Source organism: Gopherus evgoodei, chromosome 1, assembly GCF_007399415.2.
Source record: "Gopherus evgoodei ecotype Sinaloan lineage chromosome 1, rGopEvg1_v1.p, whole genome shotgun sequence".
In the NCBI taxonomy this organism is placed as follows: domain Eukaryota; kingdom Metazoa; phylum Chordata; order Testudines; family Testudinidae; genus Gopherus; species Gopherus evgoodei.
The window spans coordinates 110177983-110196994 of NC_044322.1; the positions used below are offsets into that span (position 1 = coordinate 110177983).

The 19012-nt window shown below is 41.9% G+C and overlaps 1 protein-coding gene and 1 non-coding gene across 3 annotated transcripts in view; one reads left to right on the forward strand and one right to left on the reverse strand.

Moving 5' to 3' along the window:
• F10 (coagulation factor X) overlaps nt 1–15010 on the forward strand; it is a 53434-nt gene extending 38424 nt beyond the window's left edge. Inside the window, exons 5-9 of one of the 2 annotated variants that reach the window (XM_030568882.1) lie at nt 7819–7950; nt 8800–8805; nt 9083–9378; nt 10833–10950; nt 14177–15010. In XM_030568882.1, the coding sequence (XP_030424742.1) occupies nt 7819–7950; nt 8800–8805; nt 9083–9378; nt 10833–10950; nt 14177–14718 (1094 nt within the window). In that variant the 3' untranslated portion in view covers nt 14719–15010. The remainder of the gene's footprint in view (nt 1–7818; nt 7951–8799; nt 8806–9082; nt 9379–10832; nt 10951–14176) is intronic. The other variant, XM_030568891.1, reaches the window with a different exon arrangement.
• LOC115644641 lies at nt 10297–10465 on the reverse strand. The gene has a single exon (XR_003998575.1). It is a non-coding gene; the product is annotated as a U1 spliceosomal RNA (small nuclear RNA).
• Nucleotides 15011–19012: the final 4002 nt, after the last annotated feature.

Here is a 19012-nt window from a genome sequence, read left to right on the forward strand (position 1 = left end):
AGTTGCAGCGCTGGTGGTGGGTTTACAGCGCTGCAACTTAGTAACTGTCCACACCTGCAAGGCACATCCAGCGCTGCAACTCCTTGGCTGCAGCGCTGGCTGTACACCTGGTCTGCTTAGGGTGTAACGATTGCAGCGCTGCTCATCAAGTGTGGCCACCAAAAGCGCTGTTATTGGCCTCCAGAGTATTAGGAGGTATCCCAGAATGCCTGCTCACAACAAACCGGAAGAATGGCTGAACTCTGAGCTCCCCTGAACTGCTTATTTAAAAAAACAAACACAGCTCCTGTTTGCTGAGCAAGCAGAGGCAGGCAGGGAAATTGCTTTGGAATGTTCACAGCTGTTTGCTTGAAGAGAGAAACAGCACGCTCACACGGCAGAGGGGGAGGGGGAAGTCCGTGTTGAGCAGCTGCTTATGTGGTCTGAAGGCTATTTAGGAGTGCATAATTTGCATTTAGTGAATAAGAGAGTGGTGGAGGAAGGGGTCAAAACTTTTTAAATGATTCAAGGTAGGTGCTGTATATCTTCCAGTCCTTAGAACTTGCAAGGCAGGGAACTGAGAACAGTGTCAGCTCCAAAAATCCACTCTCTCTCCACCCCCGTTTTGAAAAGCACGTTGCAGCCCCTTGAATGCTGGGATAGCTGCCTACAATGCACCACTCCCAACACCGCTGCAAATGCTGCAAATGTGGCCACAGTGCAGTGCTTTCCCTACACAGCTGTATGAAGACAGCTGTAACTCCCAGTGCTGTACAACTGTAAGGGTTTGTCTACATCAGAAAGTTGCAGCGCTGGTGAGGGAGTTACAGCGCTGCAACTTTGAAGGTGTACACATCTGCAGGGCACCACCAGCGCTGCAACTCCCTGTTTGCAGCGCTGGCCGTACTCCCGTTTTGTCTCGGGTGTAGAGGATCCAGCGCTGGTGATCCAGCGCTGGTAATCAAGTATAGACACTTACCAGCGCTTTTCTTGACCTCCGTGGAATAAGCAGGTATCCCAGCATACCTGAGGAAGCCTCTGGTAATCAAGCTGGTCTCCTTCCCCGGCTTGCTCTCGCATTCCCCGAACCCCGAGCAAGCAGGTCTCCTTCCCTGCGGTTTGCAGGGTGGTTCGGGGAACGCGAGAGCAAACCGCGGCGAAGCTGGTCTCCTTTCCCGGTTTGCTCTCGCGTTCCCCGAACCCCCCTTGAAGCCGCCCAACAGCGCTGCAGTGTGGCCACATCTAACACCACTTGCAGCGCTGGTTGCTGTAAGTGTGGCCACTCTGCAGCGCTGGCCCTTTACAGCTGTACTAATACAGCTGTAACAACCAGCGCTGCAAAATTTTAGATGTAGACATGGCCTAAGTGTAGCCAAACCCTAAGATCAGTAGGAAAATGGGGGAAAGAGGGAGCATTTGATTGTTTTGGGGATTGGATTGGGAGAGTGGTTGTATCCAGGGGCGGCAGCTTATATGGGCTCAAGGTGCTCAAGCACCAGGAATATTCAAGGCTGGGGGCTGTGCTCCACCAATAGTTGGAGCTGGGTTTCTCCCCTGCCCCAGCCTCGGAGCTTCCCTGCCTGAAAGAAAACAGCCAGTGTCTCTCTCCTTTGTTTGTGCTGCTTTTGCCTAAGGCTATAGAGATCAGTGGCAGGCAGCCTCTTGGAGCACCGGGGGAAGGGAAGAGGGGGGAAGGAGACACACACGTGCTTGGGAGCTCTCTCCCCTGCCCCCCCTCCCCGCACCCAGTGGCAGCAGCAGGGGTGGGGAGGCCACATATGATGGCAACCCCCTGCCCTGGAACCCATCATAGGGGAGGCAAGTGGGTTTTCTGGAGCTGAGAGTCCCTAGGAGCATGTGCAGTGACTGGTGCAGAGTGAGAGTGCTGCGGGGCGGGCGGGGGGGGGGAGAGAGGAGGGGTTCCTCCCCTGGAGCTTGCTTCTGCCAGTAAGGAGGGGGGAGAGTCCTCTCTGGCCCTAGCCCTGGGGCAGCCTGTCTGCATCCCAAGTTCCTTATCCCCAGCCCTGCCCCACCCCAGAGCCTGCGCCCCCAGCACCCCAACCCTGAGCACCCTGCTGCAGTGTGAACCCCTCATCCCCCGCCCCATCCCAGAGCCCTCACTTGAGGGGGAAAACGTGCAACTTAAATTTGGTGGACAGTTTGGAGTATCATTGTGTTTAGCACAATACTTGATTATTTTACACCCTTTAAAGTATACAGGTGTTACAAAGTGGGAATGTTCTTAATGTTTTCTCTGACTACTGTGTGGGTGCCTCAGTTTCCCCTATGCATTTCTGAAGGATCTAGATGGTGGGATAAGGGTGTGTGATTGTTGTAGAGCCCTAGAGTGCCAGCGTGATGCTGTCTGCACAGAGAATGGCCGAAACCCTGTCTCCGGGCAACTGGTGGCCTGGGCCGCTCTCCTGCAAGGTGCCAACTGAAGGTGTTGGAGAACAAAGAGTTCATGTGGCCTCCTAATGCCTGGAAAAGAGACAGAGGTCAGAGGAGAGTGTGTCAGTGCCTGTTTGGACTTCCGGGAAGTGCATGGTGTGGAAGAGGATGCTGGGATGCTTTGGAACTACTCCATACAAAGCCAGTCAGGACTCTGGGAGAGCCTCCTCTCTCTGAGCATACTGTCTCCAGAGCAAGACGCTTACACCTTCCTGGGTCTGACCTCAGAGCATTCAGCATGCCCTTCCACACTGTGCGCTTTCCGCAGCGAGTGTGCCCAGGCAGGTCCTGGGGCAACCAGAGGTCCCTGCACCCTAACTCTGCAGTCAGACGTGACTCTCAGCCAGCCAGTAAAACAGAAGATTTATTAGATGACAGGATCACAGTCTAAAACAAAGCTTGCAGGTACAGAAAACAGGACCCCTCAGTCAGGTCCATCTTGGAGGGTGGGGAGCCTAGACTCAAGTTCTGGGCCTCTCCTCATTTCCCCAGCCAGCTCCAAACTGACACTCCCTCCTCTAGCCTTTGTGTCTCTTCTGGATCTCTTCTGATCTCTTTGTCCCCAGCACCTTCAATTGGCACCTTGCAGGGGAAACTGAGGCACCCACATAGTATTCAGAGAAAACATTAATAACATTCCCACTTTTTCACAACAAGTGCAACAAAATATAATACCATATATTGAAGCAGGCAAGTGCTGCTTCTGACTTTACACTTTTAATTAACCCTTGTAATCTTGTGGTGCCGACGCATTGTAGCTTCATTTTATATTGGCTTACAGGGCGACAGCGGGGGGCAGGGCACCACCATTTTGGGCACCACCAAAAATTATACAAAGCTGCCGCCTATGGTTGTATCTTGAGCTATTCCTTGCTCAAATAACCCCAAATCGGACCACCTAACCCCACCGAGCATTCCCACAAAGCACAACCGATTTCAAAATGATCTGAGAAAGCCTGTGGATTTTAAAGCACATCGAAAAGTCCTTCTAAAGAGAAAGCACTTCTCAACCTTCACTACAGCAGAGCTGGTGCTCTGCCCTAATTGAAAAAGGGAAATACCCTTTGGAAGGGGGGTTATAGATAATGGGGTCTCTAGATCCCTATTAATGTGCCACCTCTGAGTGCTCACAATGTTAATTATAAAAAAGAAATCCGAGTGAACAAGAATAAAGAAGTGCCATATGGGAGACACTAGGGGAAGAGTGACTTTTTCAAAAGCCTTCTTGAATTTTCTATAATAAGAAGAAAATACAAAGTACAGATTGCTGCTTTTTGTAGCTGGATATTGCTCAATGGCAGTGCTATATGTGAATGGAGCCATTTTGATTGACATCCAGGGAAATAAAAGCATGGGATAACTACTCAGTAGGTTGAGTTTTCTTTAAAAAAAAAACAAAAAACAGAAAACCTCAAACAATAACATAAGGAAAGCCTAACATGCAACCTAAATTGCAAATAATGTAGCTTCTGACTCACTGTTTCATTATTAACTTGATTGGAATAATTATCTTTGTATCCAGAGTAGATGCTCCATTGACCTTAATGTGCAGAAAGAATCAGCTTGTAAAAAACATATTTACAATTTCCCTTTAGTTTCACTGGTGAGGCCTGTGAATATGGTGACATCAAGTGGTGACATATTTTTAAGCTAACTCCATTAAGCAAGCCAAACTTTCTGTACTGCATTACTAATTATACACACGATGCCCAGTCTTGTGAGAGAGCGAAGAGGAACGAACCAAACCCTGAATACTGGTAGCATTGTTATTGTTATAAAGGCAAACATTGTGTGGGTTTTTAACAGTGAAAATTTACACCAGTTTAGCTCCATTTAGATGAATCAGAAAAAGTCTGTCAAACTCTAGCAATTGGGAATGCAGTACACCAAAGAACTATGAAATATTGTAGGACTCTAACTAGACAAAAGCCTGATTTTTCCCCTTTTGAAATGCACATGCTTTTTTATTTAATTACTAAGGTGCCTGTCTAAACTGGGAGTCAACCTTTCTCAGACTATTGGCCAATCCTCAGATGAACTGAGCTCAATAGGCGCCAAAGGCCCTAAACCACCTTTATGGTTCCCTTGATCCTTGACCAGGCAAGGGCCAGACTTGCTCCTGGTACATGTAAGAATAGCCACAGGAATGCTTGAATTTGTGCCAACTAATTGTTTACAGTACTAGTGTTTATACAGATACACTAGTAGGGGGGGAGGGATAGCTCAGGGGTTTGAGCATTGGCCTACTAAAAAACCCAGGGTTGTGAGTTCAATCCCTGAGGGGGCCATTAAGGGAACTGGGGTAAAAATCTGGGGATGGTCCTGCTTGGAGCAGGGGGTTGGACTAGATGACTTCCTGAGGTCCCTTCTAATAGTCTATGATTCTATGATGTGTTTGTGTACGGCTAGTAGCTTCTCCAGTTGCTCTCAAAGATTATATAAAGATAGCCCATGTCTTAGTTCCCACTCCGCATGAAATAGAAAGTGGAGAGCTGCTAAAGTGAGTTCCTCCTCCCATCTCTTCTGAGGGTGTAGAACTGCTACTGGCAGCCAAAAGCAAGAATGGAGATGTCATGAAAATACAGCCCTATGGAACAAATTCTGACCCTGGTTATTCAATGCAACCCCAGTAGTCAATGGAGTTTGACTGGTACAATCAAGTTGAGAACATTTTCAGAGATTCTGAAAGGCAATGTAAGGAATTTCCTTAACCTGTTATTGCCCTGGTAAATAGTTTATGGGAACAGTCTTATTACTAAATCCTAAACTAGTCTTACTGTGTAATCCTCCTACCAGTTATCATCCGACTTCTACCTGTACTGCACTTATTTATGGCACTAGCGGTCAGCTTTTTAGCAGCTCTCCCCTTTTTGTGTCATGCAAAGTAGGGACTGGGAGATGGGATGGATGTTCAGAATGTGGTACTGCCTGGCAGTTTTCAGGATAGCTGGCAAACCTGTTCCACCCCCTCTGTCCAAAGGATAAGGGGTTGCCTCTTTCCTCGAATGGGAGCATTGTTGTACCACTAAATTATTTATTTTTTTAGGTCATCATTTGTTGACATTGAGCCCAGGCATTGACCTTAGAGTTACTGAACTTTAAACTGGAACATTTCTGATTTAGTGATTTCCCTGAAAGCTCTGCAGGAATGCAGGCAAGCTACAGTTAATTATTAAAGTAGATCAAAATGGCAACTCACTTTTGGACAATATGCTTTCTTCTTTTTGTTCTCCTTTTCCTTCAGACAGAACAGACAGGTATGGCATTTGTTTTGTTGTTGTTTTAATTTGGCTTTGTGATGATCTTTCTAAAACAGCTTGCTGCTGGGGAGCCTGGAAACCCTAGAAGTCCAGGCTCCAGACAGGGGATCTCAATCTAGGTTCCTGAGTCTAAGTAGTGATCGTGGAAGGCCTGGGAGCCCCATCTCATGTTGGGGTTCTCCAGCTTTCCAGACTTCATGCTGCAGAGCTAAGAGCCTGAAAATCCTGGGACATGTTTCAGGAGCTGCAGTTCTGGGGCAGCCCTGGCATGTGGTTTATCCCTTGGCTGGGGGCCCCAGGGCTTCCACACTTCCAGGCCAGCTGGCTCCCTGGACTGCCCAACTCCCACAACCCAGTGATCCAGCTGTCCTGAGACCCTGGAAATCCTGGGTGCCCAGCCTGGAGCAATCTGTGTGGTGGGTTTGCATGGGAATTCTGTCAGTTTCACAACTGCTTTTCAGTGCTGGGCATCTGTCACACTGGCAATAATCATGTAAATTTCAGCCAGCAGCAGCCAGTGTCCGCAGGGAGCATATTTCATTTCAATACACCATCTGGTGGTGTTTCCAAAATGAAGATTTTACGGAATTTCGAGTTTATGGGAAGTTTTGAACATTTTGGTTTTGTTCAGAGGTCTAGGATCCCTTTGGAAAAGCAGTATTAAATCTCACAGGGTTATCTTGAGATAACATTTTAAATACAAATAACAAAAGGACAGTAACAAAATTCACCATCTAGGAAAACTTCAAATTTCAATGTAAATGTTTATACTGTATCTTAAAAGTTGCTGTGGTCTCATTTTGCAGACGGGGACCAGTGCAAACCCAATCCTTGTCAGTATGGTGGAACGTGTAAAGATGGAATTGGCACATACACTTGTACATGTTTGGATGGATACCAGGGCAAAAACTGTGAATCTGGTAGGTCTGTTTTTACTGTAGGATGGTGATGAAATATTCAAAGAGCCAGTGAGTAGACAATATTTCTCATTTCCTTAGAGTTAAGGAATAAATGACAAATATAGGGTGGGAAAGTTTTGACATGTCTGAAATCAACAATATTTGGCTTAGGAGGCCAGTGCAATAAGGCATTAAACTACCATGTCTCTGCAAATAGATAAGGTTAATAAATGCTCAAAAACTTCTGTTAACATTACAAAGCAGGTGCCCAGTCCTACAACCCTTATTGATATGGGTAATATTTACCTCACAATCAGCCTGAACTCAGTAAGAATGCTCAGATGAGTAAGAGTTGCAGAACCTAACTAATATAAATGCACCTTATTTGAGCTCCCAGATATAATTCTTCTGGTATTACACCACTTGTTGTCTACCAAGAGGAGGAAGAGGCAAATAGGGGAGAATGATTTACAGTAGATAATGCAGTAACTTTCTACCCTCCTGGGTACCCCATTCTCCTTGGGGTTCCCTCTCTTCATCTAAATCCTTCCTGAATACCCACTTCTACTGGGACAGCTACAAGAAACTAATGATATCTCTATACCAATACAGCTGACTTGCTGCAGCATATCTGGTAAAGACGCTCTCCCGTTGGCATAAAAATACACCTTCATGAGTGGCATAAGCTATGTCAGCAGGAGAATTTCTCCCAACAACATAGTCCTGTGCACACAAATGTTTATGTCAGTGCAACTTATAAGTCATCCACTTATTTATTTATCTTGTGAGCAAATGGGTAATGTTTATCAAATGCTGGGAGAGAAGGGTGAAGGCTATTGGAACTGAGGCCAGGATTTGGGTTGGGGAGAACAATGAGAAATATGAATTATACAAGGAGGGAGGAATGGAGGAATAATGTGCCGACCAGCACCCTGATCTCTTTGCTTCTATGTTATACTCCTTTCCCTCACCACTTGTTTGCCTTTGCCTTTTTAAACGATCCATTCTTTGGGGCAGAGACTATGTCTTCATCTGTGGTTTGAAAGTGCCTAGCACATTTTGGGCACTATTGCAACATGAGGAATAATGCATCTGCCAGAGGCAGGCTTGAAACATTGCAAACAAAAAGACAAAGATTCTGGCCCAAGTTTACAAGCATTATCAACGGCACGCGCCTTTATAAAGTCACCACTCTTTGTCATTTTCACACCCATGTGTCTTTGATATAGTTATACCAAAATACTGCAAGCTGAACAATGGCGATTGTGACCACTTCTGCAGACCCATAAGAAACGGTGTTGAATGCTTCTGTGCCACTGGATATATTCTGGGAACGGATGAAAAATCTTGTACTTCGACAGGTATGAAGCAATGCACTGATAAGGATGGATTCTCCCATTGCTTTGATAGTGAAAGAAAACTAGACTTGCAATTGTTTCTCATTTAAACAGCTTTCCCTCAAGTACAGCTTGCTCCATTTAAAAAAAAAAAAGTGTACACAAAATATTACATTTATAAACTGTTTTTGTCATACTAATATAGATTAACCTTATATATTAATATAATGACATTATTTATAAAACAATCAAGCTTTGCTTACATACAATGATGGTATTCGGTTCCTCATGTATTATTAATCTTAAATTAAAAACTAATTTATTTAATCAGTATAAATGATTGTGCTTGTTATGAGATCCTTTATAAGTAAAAAAACAAAAAATCCTATGTTTAAAGAGTCATGAGTCATAAAATATAGCACTGTGCCCAGATACTTATTTTTTGTAAGAGTGGATGCATGATCATAGCAATTTAAATAATTGAAAACATTTCATTTTAAAGATTTTGAAAGCATACTTTCAGTGAAACTGTTTGCTCAGCATTGTCTCTATAGAAATCAAGCACTGTGCATCAAACTTAGCACTGTGGGCAAGCCTTAGGACAACAGAAATGCAGTTGGTTTTGGTCCAATCTAGTCTTAGGCTCTGTGGTGTCTGACAAGCCCCTGCTGGTGTCTTGAAAAATTTCATGGAATCTGCTATTGTAAAGATAACTGAGTAAATGATTCAGCTGTAAAAGGACATTGTTACACTATTTTTATTTTTTTTTGTCATTTGTAGAGTATGTTTTCTCTTCTCTCTATTATTTATACAAACATTTGAAACACTGAATGTGACACCTATTTACGTACAAATCATTTTCCTCCCTCCTAGGCACAGGTTTGTTTACTCTAGGGCTTCTTATGAATGCCGAGCTTCTGGAAGTTTAAAAAAAAGTGCACTGAAATAGTTTATTCAGGATAAAAAACATCAGTAAATGTACTTGGACACTGCAAATGAATAAAAGCACAAGAAACCTCACAATATTGAGCTTTGTAACCATGAAACTCTCCACTCAACTTTGCTGTCCTGAAGGGACTCTAGTGTACATTTAAATGTCTAAAGTTACCATACCATTAGAACATCAAATATTAACTTTTTGTTGTTGTCCTTACAGAGCCTTTCCCATGTGGGAAAATTTACGTGAAAAGAAAAAAGAGGTCAGTGAGTTCATTTGCTAACAGTAGCAGCGTTACCAGTGAACAAGATGGCAAACTCAATGAACTGCATAACAACAATGGGACAAACCACAAGAACATCACCAGTATCACAGACAGCCCAGACCTTCATCTTCAGAATGAAACAAAAGCTCCCGATAGAAAAGAGACTGATCCTAAGACTAATGTGTCTCCAAATCCTCATACGAGGATAGTAGGTGGTGATGACTGCTTGCCTGGTGAATGTCCATGGCAGGTAAATATGTATGTTTTATACCTTACATATAAAAAGATGTGCAGTGTTGTTGTAGCCGTGTTGGTCCCAGGATATTAGAAAAACAAGGTGGGTGAGGTAATATCTTTTATTGCATCAATTTCTGTTGGTGAAAGACAAGCTTTCAAACTTACACAGAGCTCTTCCTCAGGTCTGGGAAACATACATCGAGTGTCACAGCTAAACACAAGGTGGAACAAATTGTTTAGCATAAGTAGTTAACACATATTGTGAGGGATCATTCAAAGTGAAGTGGCCTGTTAACAGCTCTCCAGTCATAGGGGGGAAAGGAACAAAAAATGCTGGGCTGAAGGTAGTGACGAGGGAAGAGATTGGGGGTTACTGAGTTACAGATTGTTATAGTGACCCATAAATCTAGTGTCTCTGTTCAGTCCATGATTTTTAGTCTCTAGGAAAGTTATGAATTTAAGTCCTCAGGCTCATCTTTTGAAGGTGTTGTCTAAGTTTCCATTGAGCATGAGGACTGATAGGTCAGATACAGAGTGAGCCCTTTGTGAAAAGCGTTCACCCAGAGCTGATGTGGTATTTTTCCCCATAATCATTTTTCTGTGTGTTCATTCAAGAGAGTAGTGATTATCTTATTTCACCCACCTAGTTGTTATTGGGGCATTTAGTGCACTGGATGAGGTACACCGCATATTGTGATAGGCATGTGTAGGATCCGTGGATCTTGAAAGATGTGTTGTGGGAGATATTGATCATTGTAGCAGTGGGGATGCATCTGCAGGTTTTTCATCTTTTGTTCTGGCAGGGTCTGGTGCCAGTTTGAGTTGGTGTGTCCTGGTGTGTAGGGAGCTTGCTTCTGATGATGGCTGAAGAAGTTGGGGGGTTGTTTGAAGCATAGAAGGGGTGTATATATACACTGGGTTTTTTTTCCACCAGGGGAGAGTGCAAACGCAGTCCCCCACTACCACAAATTAAGCAGTCAAGTTTCCCGCATTTGGGGAAATCGCAGGGGTCAGCACATCCGCAGTGCAATGGATGAGCCTCACCCTGGGAAAACCACCTTCGTGATCATGGTGTATATATACTGTTGCTGGGCAGATACAAATACAGGCAATCCTCGACTTTGATCTTTGAGTTATGATGGAACAGCACTTACGACGTTTCTAAATTGACATCCTGTTCCGACTCTACAAAGTCGGTTCCGACTATCCGACGCTCAATCCTGGAGCGTTCCTATGGGATTTGAGCTATGACGTTTTCAACTTACAATGTAATTCTCAGGAACCAATTTGTCATAAGTCCGACGACTTCCTGAATATACACACACTGGTATATACTGTAGTTGTATGCATGTACAGTACGTAAAAAGCTATTACCTATGAAGAAAAAGTTGCTTTAATTTTAACGAGCTATTTATGAATTCTTATGTTTTTGTATCCTCTGGAGTCACCCATTTTCTCTCCTTGCAGGCTCTTCTAATAAATGAAAACAAGGAAGGGTTTTGTGGAGGAACAATTTTGAGCCAGTTTTATATACTTACTGCAGCTCACTGCATAAACCAATCTAAAATCATTAAAGTTGTTGTTGGTAAGTGACTGTTGTTAGTTTATTCCTTTAGTATAAGAACAGGTATTAATGACAAACAATACTTACTCTAATCTCTATATGCAAGATGCCTTCTGTCTCTTTCCCCATAGCTTTTCATTTGGTCTTGTCAGCTATCATGATTACCTCAATTTGTCCCTGGACTGGTACGGAAATGAGAGATTCACTTTGTAGCTGGCATCAGTGGAAATTCTTTCTCCTGTTGGTGAACTGTGGGGACATGATAAAGAACAATAGTTTTAGCATTCTTACCCCTTCTTTCTCTCGCCAAGATACTAAGAATATTGCCTTTTCCAAAACCTCACCCTCTTTACCAGCCAGAAACTTTGAAATCTCAGGCTTTAGCTACACTGGAACATTCAGGAAAGTTAAGATGAATTAACTGAAGGAGGTTTAAGCTAAAGAAAACTTAAGCCATGGCTACATTAGAGAGCTTACAATGGCACAGCTGGACTGATGCAGCTGTGCTGCTGTACGGTCTCTCATGTAGCCACCCTAAGCCGACAGGAGAGTTCTGAAACTGCATTGGTGAGACTGACAGGTGATCTCCTCGTGGTGATGGACAGAGGTCAAATTACTATGATAATAGAATAGTATCCGTCATTTTTGACACCATGAACCATTGGGCACTGCTGCTCTGACTATGAATCCTGGCAGAAATAATGCAATCACACTGGAGATGCACTCAAGAGAGTATCACTTCAGCAGGTATCCTTGTGTATTTCAAAAAACCAGCACAGCAGTATCTAATCTCCGGTTCACACACAAAATCACCTCCAAGATCTTGGAACACTCTCCAAAAGAAATCAAGAAAGAGGACTCACATCACATATTTAGATCACACTCTAAAACCTTGTATTGATTCTTCAGTACGAAAGTCTTCAAAGGAGCAAAGAAAAAGAAGCAGCCCATTCCAAAACAGTAGCTACAAATTAAACCAAAGCCAGACTGGAGGAATTATCTGTCCCATCTGAACAGACCCATTTTTCCTGCAAGCCATATATAGTACATAGTGTGATGGGTTGGATCACAAAAACCCCTTTGGGAACTGCCAACTGATGTCATGTGCCCCAAAGTTGCAGACTTAACTGAAAGCAGCTTACAGAAGTGTTCCTGTCCGTAACACTCAGATGCCCAACTCCCAATGGGGTCTAAACCCCAAATAAATGTGTTTTACCCTGGCTTATACAGGGTATACTCATAAATTGCACGCCCTCTATAATACTGATAGAGAGAGATGCACAGCTGTTTGCCCCCTCCCTGCCCCAGGTATTAATACATATTCTGGGTTGATTTAATTAGTAAAAAGTGATGTTATTTAATATAGAAAATAGGATGTAAGTAGTTTCAAGAAGTAACAGACAGAACACTGGTATTGGAGGATATGTCTACATAGCCACTGAGATCTGCGACTTCCAACTCAGGCAGACATATACACACTAGCTCTGCTCAAGCCAAGGCGACCAGATGTCCCAATATTAGGGGCTTTGTCTTATATAGGCAACCTGAGAGATGGGCCCTGCACAGTTAATAGATTTGGAGGAAGCTGGGGAGAAGAGGATTATTCCAAAATTTGAGAAATGTTGATTTCTATTAAATTATAAAAAGCGCCCCCAAATACTATGGAAAAGGTGCTTTAAAAATACACATACAAATGTGAAAAGTACAAAGGTGGTCAGTTCAGAATTAGGTTATTTGCATTGTTATCCATCTTTTTTTTGTTTTATGGGGCTTTTCTCTGTTTGGGTCTTTATATATAATAAAGACCCTGTGAACAAAATTAAACAATGGATAATATCTTTGTTTATCTAGAAATGATTAAAATCATATTTCAGGTTCCCATAGCATTACATAAATATCAGCTCTCCATCCGCTTCTGCCCCAAAGTCAGAATCCTAATGCCAATCTACAAAACCATCAACAGAGTAGGAATTGATTATCTGAATCCTAATGCCAATCTACAAAACCATCAACAGAGTAGGAGTTGATTATCTTGGAGAATTTTTGCAGCCAGTTAAGACAGTCGTATTTCCCAGGAATGCTGCAGCTGGGGAAGCCCAGACCAGACTTACACACAGTGGGCCAGAGGATCTTGGCAGAAAGATCAACAGCTGTAGAACTCCTTCTAGAGGACTTCATATGCAGTCCAGGTCTGACAGACATACCTTCTTAGATGTAGAAGAACTGGTTTGACTATAGATGAACCCCTCTCTCTTGGGAGTTGTCTACGTACAAAGGTACACCAAAAGGTGTGATGTTAAATCAGTTTGGCTAATGTATGCTAATGTTTGCATTATGGCTAATGTTTGCATGTAGACAGTATTACATTGGTTTAGGCTTAATTTAAACTTTATAAATTGGGTTTAAACCTAAATATACATGCACAAAGATGCACCAGTTTAGCTAAATCAGTTTAATATCACACCTTTACTTCAACTGGTATAACTTTGTGCGTAGACCAGACCTTGGAGAATTCATGAATAGCATCAAGATGGTGGTAATATCTATATTTGACAACATCTGAAATATGTTGCAAATTTGGAAAGGCCTAAAAATGACCAGTTCAATAGTTGTTGCTTTAATTTTTCAAAAAGAACACATCGCAAGCTTTAGGCACCCAAAAATACAGTTTGTAGTTCTACAATAAAAGCAAATCCTACCCTGTGTACAACAGCAAGCCAGAAAATTTACAAACATTATCACAGCCAAAGTCCCAACCCACCCAGTTCCCAAAGGAACCCCATGCAACAACACTGAAATATGTGGGACGCTGTTCTATTTGGCTGATAGCGAGAATGTTAAAGAATTTTGAAGCACAAAGAAGCTGGATTTCCAAATTATTTTGTATGTTACCAAATAAAGGGCCAAATCCCATTCACACTTGTGAGCATGCTTATCCTATATGACCCAAGTGGTAGGCAATGGAGAACAAAAACATTGTATTACATTCCTAAATGAAATCACCATTTTAACAGTAAGGTCCTAACTCAATGCTTGTTTAGCACTTTCTGTAGTATGCTATACCTGTGCAAAGTGCAAGTAAAATGCTCCCAAATCAGGATGAGAGGATTGTCCATCTGATTTGCACAATAGAGATGACTACACAAGGTGCTAGGCCATGGACTGTTGGTCCCTTAGTTTTTCTAGAAACTGTTTATATTTGTTGTACTGTGCCTCATAATAATTATATTTTAATGATTTCACACAGGGGAAGTGGACAGAGATAAAGAAGAAAACACTGAAATGATGTACTCTGTGGAAAAAATATTTGTACATGGTAGATTTGTTTCAGCAACTTATGATTATGACATAGCCCTTATAAAATTAAAGGAACCTATAAAGTTTTCTATATATGTTATCCCGGCATGCCTTCCTGATGCAGACTTTGCTAACGAAATTCTGATGAATCAAAAATCTGGAACTGTTAGTGGTTTTGGACGTCTTTATGAACATGGACGGGTATCCAACAAACTTAAAGTGCTTCAAGTCCCCTATATTGATAGAAATTCATGCAAGCAAATCACTAACTTTGCGATCACAGAAAACATGTTCTGTGCTGGCTATGACAATATAACAAAAGATGCATGTCAGGGAGACAGTGGGGGTCCACATGTAACTAAGTACAAGGACACTTATTTTGTTACTGGTATAGTCAGCTGGGGAGAAGGATGTGCAAGGAAAGGCAAATATGGAGTGTATACAAAAGTGTCAAAGTTCCACGCCTGGCTAAAAGAATATTTAGACTTTTAATTATATGAAATTAATTTAGCATTCTGTTTGATACACTCAGCAGATTCATAAATAAGAGTTCAGTCTCTTTTAGCACTTCTGCTGAAATTCTTTCCTGACAGCTTACTATTTCCTTTGGGAGTTACAGTACTCTTTCTTCATGAGTTAACACATGGTTTTAGCATGCGTGCTTCCACTTAAAACAATGCTCTGTTTGATCTAAGGACTTTCATGAAACAAGATTGTTTTTTAGATTCCACTTTGGGTTCCTGATATACAGTTTTCCAAATTGGTCTGTAGGAAACTTAGGATTGTTGTGGGGTGGTTGTTGTTTTTGATGAACACTCTTCAGTTGAAATTCGGAGCTGACAGTACTTGAGTTGGAGAGACAAGACAAATGTGCAAATAGCATCTATATCAAAATAGGCGTGGGATATTACTGAAATTAAACAGAGTATCTACAAAGCCTTATAGCCTCAGAGCAAATTGTCTGATCTTCCAAATGATTCTTATACACATATATACATACACACATTAAAAAGCTAAAGAAGGCAGAGAGGTTACTCATTGCTAAAACTGTGCAGCAAATAAATCTTTGACATTGATGCTAATAACTGGTATTTCATAGAAACAAAATGTCTGGTTGGTTTTAGTAAATTAAACTAGAGTACAGTCAATGGAAAAAAACTTGATTCTTATCAAGAAATCATATATTCATCATATATCTGTTAGTTTCTCTTTTTAATATTTTATCACTCTTGTTTCTTTTGCGGACAATAATTAATGAATTTAATATTAATGTGGATGTTTTAGGTACTTGATAGAAATGCAATATTGTTGTACATCTGCATTTATCAACAAATAAAGTGTTATCTATATTTACTTAGTAAATAAGCGTTTGCAAATATATATGAACAAAATCTCTCTGAAGACTAGAAAAAGCCTGTGTCCTCCCAAACAGCTGAGTCTGACACACAAAGAGAGAATATCCATCAGAAAGAAATCATCTAACTATCTGTCTGCTGGGACTTTTAGGTGTTACGATAATACACATAACAATAATAGAATTACTGGTGGAGGAGAGCAACTTCTAAAATAATTTCCCAAAGACTTATATAGAGAGTTTGAACAGGTATGAATAAGAGAGGAGCAGTGCTGTCATAGAAGAGAGCCCTTTTGCAGAAAAGATGGCACTGGCAATATTTTATTGGCTGGCTCTTATCCCTCATCTAACTGGCAGACTAAGTTGTGAGCAGGCACAACAGATGAGCATGCAAGCAGAGAGCCAAAAGAACATGTATGTGCATGAAATTAATGTGCTTGGAACAGCTATGTCAGCCTTCTATGGATGTGTGTAAGTGAATTTACCATCTCTTGTGTTCAGAACTAGATTATCTTTAAAAATCCAAACATAGTTCTCAGAATCAGCTTTCATCCTGCTCGGCGGAATCAAAATAGTTGCTTGTCCCCACCCTGCAGCAGCTACACGCTGCAGCTGTCTGGCCCCAGCACTGCAAAAGTACTAAATTACTTGTATAAGTCCATCTCCCACCCATCTTATTTCATATAATATCCTGCAAAATCTACAATGAGCTCTAGTGCCACAAGGATAACAGAGAAACGAGGAAAGGGCTACAATTAAAAACACATGTTTACGTAAGTTAATGTTTTGTACAATCTCGTTTAGCAAAGTTTAAGCAGTTCAAGACCAAAGCCAATCAATACAGCACAGACTAGCCATGTAAACTGGCAGATTTTAAAATACTGACAATGATCAAGGTAAACAAATGTACGTGGTCTGAGAACTAACATTAAGCAAACACTGGATGGACTTCAAGATCAATCCTTAGATGGATTTAGAACCCACAGAATCTACTAAGAAAACTCTGACTTCAATGGATGCAGGATTTTTTAACGTTTTTTTGAAAATGTAGACATCAGAACCGGATGCAGTAGTTCAGTATCTGTCTCAACAATGCCATATACAGAGGTATAATCACTATCCTATTCTGTCATGAGTGCAAGGCTCCAAAGAGAATGGTAAGGTGAGAGAAGTGGACAGAGCAAAGGGTACAAGATGGGGAATAGGTGGATCAAGAGCTGAGATGTAAACAAGACAGAACTATGAAGAACCTTGAGGCTGATGGCAAACAGTTTAAACTCCATTGTAAACTATTGCTTCATGTTGCAAAAATTGTTGACAGAACTTCAAAACTTTATGATAAATATTTTTAGAACCTTTAAATGGCTTTGGTAAAATAATAATCAGACCATCAAAATAAAACCCTGCTAGTATCCAGTATTTGGGCCATTAGATGGTGGCAATCTTTTCAGGCTCAGATCACCAGCAGGCTTAAATGCAGCTTGAACATTTTATTAAAAGAAAGACCTAACAGCTGATTACTTCCAGCACCACTAGCCGTCTACCCCAAATTCACCAAATGGCCAGCATCAACTGCTTCTCATGAAAAACCTGGGATAGGTTATTTGAGAGTGTCTCTACATAATTTGTTCCAAAGTTCAGGCGGGAACACAGAGGAGACCTTTCCAGGGCATTTCATAACCGTAGATTGAACAGGACTTAGCCAAAAAGCAGAATTTTTTGGGCTTGAAGCAATGACCTTGCTTATGCACACAGACAGATGCGCACCTGTGTTGAAATTTATCACTGTGCACAAGGCCTGCACAAGACCCTATGCACCACTTAAGCCTCATGTTAATGGTTTCAAAGGTACATAATTCCTTGTGTATGCATGATGTAATCAGATCAATATTGCCCATAAGGTCCAATGCACTGAAGTTGTTTGGAAGTAGAAGTTGCTCAGCAATTCGGACCAGACCCAGCAAAAAGGATTAGATACAAATGTTCTTAAGTAAGGATAAGCTATTCAGTGAATAAGGTCTATGTGCTTTTCCAAACTTTTCTGAAAGTTTTTCAGACCTACTCGACATATTTGAGTCTTGTGAATCCTTTGTCCCCGTAAAGGAAATTCATGTTGTTGTCAACAGCGAATCAATTAAAAACACAGTTTTTTATTAAGGGACGGTGGTAAGTAAAACATGTATATACTCATGAAAGATAATTGTATGCTGCTGTATTTCTTTACAGGCCTGACTAGCCACCCGGCATTCTACAGATGAGATAATGTAATGGTTTACACTGGAAATCAATTTGCCACACAAAGATTGTGAAAATAAATAAATAAAATAAACGGCTGGCAACAGAGCTATTATCTTGTTGCCTGCACCAGTCATTGCCTTGCTGGTCTATGACACTTAAAGAATATTTATGCTCCAAAGATTCTTTGTGTGCTATATGATTTTATATATACACACCTTCTGATAGGCACCAAGAAATTCCATTGTGCCTAAGTAGTAATCTGTAAATGATATTTTCTTCCCTGATGTGGAAAAACTAGAATCCTGTCCTTTGTTTCTGATGCTCCTGCTTCCATTTTCACTTCATGTGCACAAGCAATGGCAGATGACTTCACAACAAAATGGTTCTATATAGTCACTGACAAAAAACTTCATTAATGCAGAGTTAAGGTTGCCCTGTGTTATCTCATGCCCTTCCAGAAACACTGAGTTCAGCAAAACTCAAAGCGCTGACAACCAGGCCGTAAGGAATGAAGTTAAGTAAATTTAACTTCTAAAAAACAGAAAATACAGAGTTGAGGATACACACCCACACACCCTTAACTCTGCCACAGGGAGCAGGCAATAGCCTCTGGGAATTAGCTGCATGCGTTCCAACTGCATGCACTGTGTTGGGTGTAGCTGTACTGTGATGGGGCAAGGCCAGATGGCTACAGTAAAGTAGTGAGGAACAGGTATGTTAGCCCCATGCTAAACAAATCACTGGTGCCATGGTAACCAAATGGCAGTTGCTCCAGGTTAATCAAGACACCTGGGGCCAATTAAGATCCTTCTAGACCACAGAGGAGATAGCTAGACTGATTGGGACACCTGAAGCCAATCAAGGGCTGACTGGAACTAATTAAAAGCCTCCCAGTTAGTCAGTGAGGCACAGGTGTAGGAGTATAGGAGAGTGCTGTGCTGATTTTGAAGCCATATCAGGTGCAAGGAAGGAGGCTCTGAGGTAATGGTGAAGGAGATATTGAATGGGGGCTGCCGTGGGGAAGTGGCCCAGGGAATTGTACACATCTTATTCCAAAAAGTCAGCTACCATAGCTGCTAATTTTAAGGTCCCTGGGCTGGAGCCTGGAGTAGAGGGTGGGCCAGGGCTCCCCCCTCCCCTCCCCTCCCTGATTAATCACTGAGACTGTGAGATAACAGAGACTGTAAGAGGGAT